This window comes from Alligator mississippiensis, chromosome 2, assembly GCF_030867095.1.
Source record: "Alligator mississippiensis isolate rAllMis1 chromosome 2, rAllMis1, whole genome shotgun sequence".
NCBI classification, from domain to species: domain Eukaryota; kingdom Metazoa; phylum Chordata; order Crocodylia; family Alligatoridae; genus Alligator; species Alligator mississippiensis.
In genome coordinates this window covers 37885544-37895362 of record NC_081825.1, presented here as the reverse complement: position 1 = coordinate 37895362, position 9819 = coordinate 37885544, and the positions used below count along the sequence as shown (strand labels likewise).

At 41.8% G+C, this 9819-nt stretch overlaps 1 protein-coding gene across 1 annotated transcript in view; it reads right to left on the bottom strand.

Annotated features, from left to right (window-relative positions):
* Window positions 1–656: 656 nt before the first annotated feature.
* Window positions 657–9819, bottom strand: part of LOC102572679 (cytosolic beta-glucosidase) — a 51271-nt gene continuing 42108 nt past the window's right edge. Inside the window, 1 exon segment of the mRNA XM_006278039.2 lies at window positions 657–817. Coding sequence (XP_006278101.2) covers window positions 657–817 — 161 coding nt within the window.

Genomic DNA, 9819 nt, shown 5'->3' with positions numbered 1-9819 from the left:
GACAGTGAAGCTTTGGTTTTGCACATCTCTGACCTCTTTTTTCCTGCATTCCCTACTGGGTTGTAAGCATGTGCAGTGTACCTTAATTCATGATCTGGTTAATAGTCACAGGGCTGAAGGGCTGTTTTTACTTCTCTGCATTGGTGTGTAGCAGAAGTCCTAATTTAGTTCCTTATTTATGTTTGTTACCAAAAGAGGGAATATCCTCTGTTTCCCAGTGTTTTAGCTTGTTTATCTTGCTCACAGATCAACATTTTCTGTGTTTAATCATATTCAGTGTAGTCATTTTCTTCTGCTTTTTTGGGGTTTTTGAAACTGGCAGGAAAATTCAGAGGCAGTTGGAACTACTTCTCAAACTCATGTTTAAGATTGACTGGATTTCAGGCTGACAGTGGCCCTTTAACATGCAGTTGAGAAATTAAAGTCCATCTCAAATAACTTGTAGGCTATTTTACTTCCTCTCTTCCCACAGTACAAGGTACTCACAGACGCATAAGTATTAATATCTTATAATTATTATATAAAATCACATGGATTAGGCAGCGTTATCTAAAAAAAATTATTTAGATTTAATGCATATGGTTTCTTAAGAAGAAAGTAGTTGTGTGTACTGATGAGTCACCTACTGTTGGTCAGCTGTTTTTGTTAGTCTGTTGTTAGCAATGACTATGGCGCTGTGGAACATGAGGCAGAGCAGAACTTTCAAAATCAACATGTAGGAGTCCAAATCAAGTACTGAATTCACAAGTCCATTCAAAGTTGTCAAGAAGGGACCACACAAAATATTCTTTAAGATAGACATTGTCAAGAGAAATGACTGGAATTAAAATACAATATATTGTTTCAAATGTCACATAGGTACTATTTTGGTTAACAATTTTCTGTTGCAGTTTTAGAGAGTTTTTATGTTGCACCTTTTGACAGCTTTGAAAGTTCTACTATGGGAAAAATAATACAGATATTTACATTCTGAAAACACACAGTAAGATATGGTCTTTGTTCAGAGAACTACTTTTTCCAATTTATCTGGTCAGTTAGGTAAAAATTAAGGCAAATTAGTAGAACTAAGTATGACAATGCATAACTTTTCAAAGTTTGGTCTTAAATATTGCTCTCAGTCTCAACACTTTCACAGACACTATGGGCTAGAGATCCATAAATACCACTTTAGGCACCTAGGATACCTATACACAAACAGCTAGACTGCTCCAATGCACTGTAATTACAGCACATCAGAACAAACTAGATTAATTGAGTCTGCCTGAGTGTGATAATTACCACACTCCAGCAGCCTCAGCGCCTTGTGTATCAGTGTCACTGTGCTTAAAAATAGTGATGGGGCACTTTAACTAAAGCTTGTTCAACATACTTTAATAAAGTGCCCACAACACCATTTTTAAGTGCTGGGACATTTGAGACACAAGACTCCCTGGGCACTTTAATTAGAGCGGATCTTGGAGCCACTCTAAATAAAGCACTCCCCCTCCCCCCCCCCCCCGCACTTGTTCTCAGGGCACATGTATAAATGCCCCTAGGTTCTTCCCAAAAAAGTTCTCTAGGCTAAATGTTTGCTGCTGGGCATGCCCATTATCACCTAAGTCTTGACTTGGCCCAGAACCTAGGAACCTAGCTGATGCCTAAATCCTACTGGATTCACTCACACTGAAGGAGTCTGAACTGAAGGGAAAAAGCATCCAGAACATGATTACTGGATTAGGCCTCAGTGAATTCCTGATTCCAGTGAATCCAGATCTTCTAGTGGAGGGTTCTAACCACTAGTAGTAACACCTGTTCCTCCTCTTTACTGTACTTTGTGAGAAAAGGAAAGGAAAGGTGGCTTAGGTATCTAAATCCTAGTGATGTTTCACTGCTGTGAAGCCCACATGGAAGGAAGCACTTAATATCTCAGGATGTCCTTGTGGCTATCTTTAGCAGTTCTCTTTCCAATGCAATTTTGGGGGATCCCATTCCTAGGTCCATTCCCTTTTATTTTATAAGTAAACAGGCATCTGACATACAGCTGTCTATTGAAGTCACCCTACACATTCACTATATTACAGAAAAGATAGTTAAGACTTCTTGGGGAACTCTATAAAACAATACAATAGTAGCTACATTGGAAGTATTCTAGAGAGCTTGCTAAAGGGTGGCCAGATGGTTCCCAGTATAGATTTTCATTTTTTAAAAAAAGGTTCAATTAAAAAAAAATAGAAAGGCCAAGGATGTAGAAAAAATCTTGCAAGGAGTTCCTTATGAATCTAGAAAGATATGCTACGCTCTTCTTTTTATTTAACAGTTAAAATCTCTAATCCACATGTGTGGCTCATTAATTTGGTGGGTTTTAAAACAAACATTCGCTTCTTCTCTATGATATACATGCCAATTACTGCATACTAATGCATTACACTAATGCATAGCCATGACTGCATTATATAGCATGTATAATTTGCTTTTAAGGTCATATTTAACCTTTGATTTTTATTTTGTGAAACATTCTTCTTGAACCAAAGCTAACTTTACCAATATGTTGTTTGACTTACCTCCTTCACAGTTGTATGTAATGTAAGGCCTTATGAGAGAGAGGACTAACAAAAGTAATCAGGCAATAATTTGTCTGGCTAGCTGCTGAGTGATTTCTTGAATAAAATATGTAGATTGCATGAAAATTGACTGCACACATAACTTGGATAGTCAAAAACAGGCAAAAATTTAGTGAAGACAACCTGGATTCCTTTGATTGCTTTAACTGGAGAGATAAAACAAAATTAATCTGCTTCTCTCTTCTATATTCCTAAAAAATATAATTGTGCATGTCTCTAATTATACATATGCAAAATGTTTTAACAAAATGTAACAGAAAATCAATGTATCAACAATAAATACTGTTACTACTGTAAGGCAAAAGACAGGACAAAAATGTAATCATTTAAATTACCACTAAGTCCACAGCAGCTATGAATATGTAGAAGCAATGCTGGAAACATATGCCTTTTTTATTTTTTTTACAGAAGAATATTGCCTAGGTATAGTCCAGAAGGAGTCTGATATAGTATGTGAATTAAACAATGCTGTGCTATTGTTAGGAAATAAGCCATTGAGGAACCCTCAGTACATGTCTGTCTGCATCCAACAGACAAAGTAGGGGGAAAAAAACATTGTCATGTGACTTGTCTGTTTGATTTATGAGGTACCTAAATCTTGGGGGAAATTTTTTTTGTGTATTATACCTCTACTCAAAACAGTGTTGCATGGAAAGATAACTGAGACTGACAGGGATGGCTGTTGGTCCAGTGAAGCTGGAACAAATGTGATAAGCACTGCTGTTCTTGTTTCTAGTGCTGTTGACTTAAAACTATTAAAAGTAAGGGGGAAGGCAAGTCAAATAAAAAGATGAGACAGAAAAATAATATCCATGGTGAACTTTTGATACACTGCTGCCTTGATAATAGGACATTCTCTAAATACAGTGAATTTCATGCTGATACTTTGATTAGAAAAACACATTAGGAGCTCATTATTTCTAAGCCTTAAGCATGATTTCCCAACATTCCTAGTTAAGCTGTGCACAGACTCTATAGTGAGCAGGCTAGTCAAGGTTTTATTTTGTAAGCAGCTCCCTCCCCGCAACCCCCATTGCACCCATAAAGTTCTGTGAAGGATATTATGACTTTATTTTCAAAATATTATCTGTAAAGATTAGGATGAATTAATCTCCTGTTACTTTCAAGTATGATACATGGATCATCTCTAGAAGGTCTTCTCCAGTTTTGTCAAAGCTGGCAAGTTTCCTTTTACCCAAGATTATATATGTATATGCACATAGATTGTGTATTTACAGAGGACCCAGCTAACCAGTGCAGTAGAGAATCTTCCACTACTGCACAACAACTGCCACTTTTACTCGTTGCTGCAATGCCTAGACACTATGATGACAGCCTCATTATAAATAGGCATAGATCTGTCTGCTCCCATCATGCCATTAATCACTGTATCTGGAAGATCTTCTAATTACTCTGCCAATGTAGGTGGCCATAATAGCTGAAGGAGTTGCTTTAGGTGTACTGCCAAGTACCTAATTTGTCTTGTCAACTTTCACATTAAGTGTCTATTTCTTGTAGGGTCATTTCTCTGGACTCATTCTTCTTTGATAACTCTGTTACCTTTGACACCATATGCCACCTACTTCTCCACAAGACCCTCCCATCCTTGGGTTTCTGTGACATGGACTAATTTTTTCTTCATCTAGCTGACAACTTTCTCAGTGTTACTGTTGATGAATCCTCTCTTTCCCTTCCCGTCTCTGCTAACATTTCCTAAAGCTCTGTCATCACTCCTCTCCTTTTTTTCCCCCTCTCCAAAGTCACCTCCTCAGTGTCTTTTCCTGTTCCCATGGTCCCTCTTATCTCCCAGTGTTAATGACTCAAATATTCTTTTCCACCCCTGACATACATCTAGGCTTGCATCTTGTGTCTGTGATATCTTCTCTTACACTCCCTGCCATTTCCCCAAATGTCACATGGTTCAGAGTGAATATGCAGTCTCCCCTTCCATTTTTACTATTGCCATTGACACCTATCCTCCCAATCACTCAACTTTCAGACCAGAATTTAACTATTTATTTGGCTTTTGCACCGCATAAGCAGTCTCATTGATTCTTATCAGCTCTCCTATAAAACTGCTAGTCTCTATCCCTTCTTCTTTTCCATCTCCCTTGCTTAGTTCAGGTCCTGCCTTGATTCTGACCTCCTTCATTCCCCTCTCCTCCTTTATTTCAGTTGTCTTCTGGAACAATGGTAGACCTCATTCATCAAACCTCTCCACCATTTGCATTCAAAGTTTGAGTGCATGTGTTCTGTGCAGGTCTTAGGGGATGGTATCTGAAAAAGAGTATGAGAATATATGCTGAGCAAATACAATTATTCTTTAATCCAATATTATCAATACATTAGACTCAGTTAATAATTTGAATCAGTGTGTGCTTGTAGCAGGCCAGTAAAAAGTTTCTTCAGCTCTGCTTTGAATTTCTATACAAGATTTCCTATTGCCTGCCACATTCTTCACCAATTCTTTTTTTCAGAATTTGCATCTCTAACAACCAGTAATTGGGGATATCAAATGCCTAGTCTGAATGCCACTTGCAGCTCACTTGTCTTTATTTGGTCTTCCAAAAGAGATGCAGATTCTGCAGCGCTAATCAGACTTTTAGCCTTTATGGTTCTAAAGAAAGCTGTATTAATATTATATGAATTTATGTAGCCTTAGGATTACCTGAAGTAAATATGAACAGCACCTCTAAGGTAGCTGTGAACTACCCCAGTTCATCTCCATGAAGCATTAAATGTGAAACTTGAAGTATTCTGAAGGTCAAATTTTTCAACAAATAAGGCACACAATAACAAACTGATTTTGATGAAGAGCTAATTCAGAAGGTGGACACTGCAATGCTTAACATTACAGTTACAGCAGGTTACACTGGGTGTGGTAGGGGAGGCTGAGGCCAGCAACTGTGGTGGCCTCTGCAGCCTTAGCTGGGGTCCTCTGGCTCTCCGGCAGCTGGGAATCTGGGCAGTAGTCAGAGCATGTCTTGAGCCAGCCAAGTTCCAGTTTTAGGTGGCGTGCACTGCCACCATGTGCACCACCCCACTTTTTTTTGGCATGGGATTTTTTGATACTGGGATCTCTCAGGATTAACGCCCTCCCCTCAGGCCCCCATGCTGCAAGGTAGCAATGCAGGGAATGCCTGAATGTGCAGTGTGTAGTGCTGCAGATGGGTCTGTGGCACTGCATACCAGATGTCCGCACTCATCTAGATATGGCCTAAGGTGTTTAAGAATGGAATTATAACAACCAGCAACCTGAGCTGGGATTTACCTAAGCTAGTCAGTAGGGGAGATCCAGAAGAAGCATGTAATATAAGTACGGTCCTTCTCAAGAACTGAGGCACCCAGTTCTGGGATATAGGGAAGCATCTCTTTCTAGTCAGGATTTGCAGGCATGAAATCTCTTGTTGAATTATGTAGAAGGCAATTAAATTAATCTATAAAGGTGCATCTCCACAGGCTTTCTGCCTGACTTCAGACCAACATGACTAAATCTCTCTCTCTGCTCATAGAATTATGTGGACTCTGGAGTAGAGGCTCTTGGTAACAGCTGAGTGGCTACAGCACTGATTTGAGATGTGGATATTGGATTTAAATCCCTTCTCTGCCTGGAGGGTTTTAAACTTAGTCTTTCCTGCAAGTGTGTTCTAACCATGAAGCCATACTTAAGCAGAAAGAAGTAATTACCCATGAGCGTTTGATGAAGTGAGCTATAGCTCATGAAAGCATACGCATCTCTGATTCAGTTAGGCTAGGGACAGACATTACACATAAACCAGTTTAAGTGATCAGAAACTAGTTTAAACCTGTAACAGAACAGACATTCAGTGCACATAAACCAGTTTGAAAATGGCTGAAATCAATTTGAGATAAACCTGGTTGAATGTAGTATCAGACTTAACTGATTTGTTGTAAACCAGTTTATGCAATGTCTGTCCCAGACCCCTTGCTGGTTTAAGTTAAATCAGAGACCCCCAGTATCCCAGCATGCTCTCTGGGCTGGGCTCTGCTCCAGAGAGCTGGTCTGGCCCCTCCCCTCCCCTCTGCTCTCTAGCTGGAGCAGGGGTGGGTTGTGGCCAGATGCTGGCCTGCCATGTCCCCTGAGGCAAATTCTTCCTTCCGTCCTCCCTCCCTGCCATGCAAACCCTGAGGACCTCCACAGATTTCCTGCAGCCAGGTAGAGATAGAGTTAATTCCTCCCTTTGTCTAGCTTTCCTGCACCCAGGAAGAGGATTAATTCCACAGCAATCCCAGAGCGGGGGAGAGGCAAGACCTGCACCTGTGAGCCCAGAGCTAAGACATGCAGGACCAGACTGAGAGGTGGGAAGTGTTGGCAAAGACCTGACAGTCATCACACATATGTGCTGGAAATGGAGTTAAGGGAAGCTGTAGACAGCTTCTGGCTGGAAATTTCAGACCAAAGAATGCAGAAAGCTACGTTTACATTATAAAGCAGAACTTGTAAAACCTAAACAAAGCCTTTCGAATGCCTGGCTGTAAGGAGACACTCTGCCATCAGGATTAGTAAGACTTATGCAAGGCTTTCTCTTGTCTTCCTGCTTTACATTTTAAGCCAGACTAAGCTGTGTACACTGTGTTTCACTGGGCTGTATCTTAGCTTAGGTGAAGATTTTTGGTAGTTCCCTGTTGTATGCTTTGCAAATTGCTGTGTTCAATAAATGCTTGCTTCAGAGAAAGGGTTTTTTTCCCCCATCCCCACTCTTCAGTCTGGCAGCAACTTCATCCCCCACCTCCGGCTGGTGGCTGGCATCCTATTTGTCCTGCTAGCCCAGGCTGGTGCCTGGCCAAACCCTCCCCACTCCAGCAGGGAAAGGTAAGAGCCTTGGAGGGTGTCTCTCTTCCTTCCCTTTTGGCAGTGGCTGACAGGCATGCTCTACTGCCCCCCAGCTTCTGACTTGAGCCACTGCAGGCACATGCCTGTATTTTCTGGTTTAACAGAAAATGTCTGTCCAGTTGTTAATTGGTTTAAGCTGTGCAGCTTAGACTAACCTGCAAACAGTAACTCAATTCAGGTTCAGGCTTTTTGAATGTCTGTCCCTAGCCTTAGTCTATAAGGTGCACCTCTACCTTGCCTTCTACCAGGCTATACTGTACGTGAGGGTAGGACTCTGTCAGGCAGTCCTCCAGGGCTTCCCTATCTGTATAATATATACATTTTCACCACAGCAGGGACTAGAAGCCAAGTCTCCCCCCTCCCAAGTAAGTGTTCTAACCAGTAAGTTGGAACAAGGGTGTCAAAGGCCACATACAGACATTTAGTTTTTCATGGGAGAGTTGGTGCTCTCCCAGGACAAACCATAAGTCTAAAGAAATATTTTTCTCACAGAGCAAAAATGGCTGCTCCAGGAGAAACTTAACCCAGAAACAACTAAGGTTAAATCACTCCTAGGAGATTTTCTCCTGGGAGAGAAATTATCTGTATAACTTGCCCTTCTGGAGAAGCCACAACACAGTCTTTCAGCATCCCAAGGTTTTGTGCTCCTGCCCTCCCCTGCTCCCCTGGACACTAAGATGTGGGGGGATGTGGACACACTAGAAGGGAGGAATAGGCTGCAATTAGACGTAGACAGATTACAGGGGTGGGCAGATGAGAACAGGATGGGTTTCAAAACTTACAAGTGCAGGGTGCCGCACCTGGGGAGGAAGAACCAGCAGCATACCTACAGGCAAGAAGGGGAACTCCCTTCTTGTCAGTGCAGAGGCAGAAAAGGATCTTGGAATCATTATTGATGCCAAAATGAACATGGGCTGACAGTGTGGGGACATGGTCAGGAAGGCCAACCACATCTTGTCATGCATCCACAGATGCATCTCAAGCAGGTCCAAAGAGGTGATCCTCCCCCTCTACGCAACACTGGTCAGGCCACAGTTGGAGTACTGCATCCAGTTCTGGGCGCCGCACTTCAAGAGGGATGTGGACAGCATTGAGAGGGTTCAGAGGAGGGCCACCTGCATTATCAGGGGGCAGCAGGGCAGGCCCTATGAGGAGAGGCTAAGGGACCTGAACCTGTTCAGCCTCCACAAGAGAAGGCTGAAGGGGGATCTAGTAGCCTGTTACAAACTAGTCGGGGGGGGGGACCAGCAGGCATTGGGAGAGTCCCTGTTCCCCCGAGCACTACCAGGAGTGACTAGAAATAATGGTCACATGCTGGCAGAGGGTAGATTCAGACTAGACATCAGGGGGCGCTACTTCACAGTCAGGGCAGCTAGGACCTGGAACCAACTTCCAAGAGAAGTGGTGCTGGCTCCTACCCTGGGGGTCTTTAAGAGGAGGTTGGACGAACACCTTGCTGGGGTCGTTTGACCCCAGTACTTTTTCCTGCCATGGCAGGGGGTCAGACTTGATGATCTGCTCAGGTCCCTTCTGACCCTACCAACTATGAAACTATGAAACAGTTCCAGTTGAGCAGGGAGAAGAACATACCCTCTTCACAATCCCATATTTTGCCACAATTCATGTTGCCACCATTTTCCCTACTGCCAAATTTTTGGTCCCACAGGCAACCTCACTGGTCAGATGACATGTCATGGGCCAGCCTTGTGCACTCTGTGAGGTCAGATGAATTTGACACCCTGAGATACAGTATTATCACTCTCTGCCTGGCCCAATAAATTGTTCAGTATTTAATACAAACTGGAAGAGCATTCTTAAGGGGGCAGAGAGTTCCCTTCTAGAATTCTCTAGAGCCTGGTGCTTATAGTACTTTTATAAACAAGAAATCTTTCACAACTCCTGAGACAAGTGAGGTTTTGAACCTGTCTCCCATGTCCTCAGCAAGTACTTTAACTACTGAACAATTTGGTAAAAGACTATCACCATGAAACATGAACAATCAGCAGCTCAGTGCTGTCAGGACTTTGGCAATTGAATGCCTGCCTAGCAGCAGAAATTTGGATGATTAGAAGACTTTACTAACAAAAAATTAAGTATTTAGATACTTGTAAGTTTAGGAGGGTGTTTTATGAATCCCAGTGGTACCTAAATATTGGGCTTTGGCATTTAAAAGGGCATTTTATTGAATGTGAATCTAGCTGAAAGTTGTCACATTCAGTTAAATCTGAACTATTGGCCCAAAAGGCAAAGGACTTTGTTGCTATTTATCAGTTTTTCAGTCATCAATATCCTTCTCTCATGGAAAGGAAGTTTTGAAATATGTTGGTTGTTCAAAGTAGATTTGAAATAACATTATCAACTAAC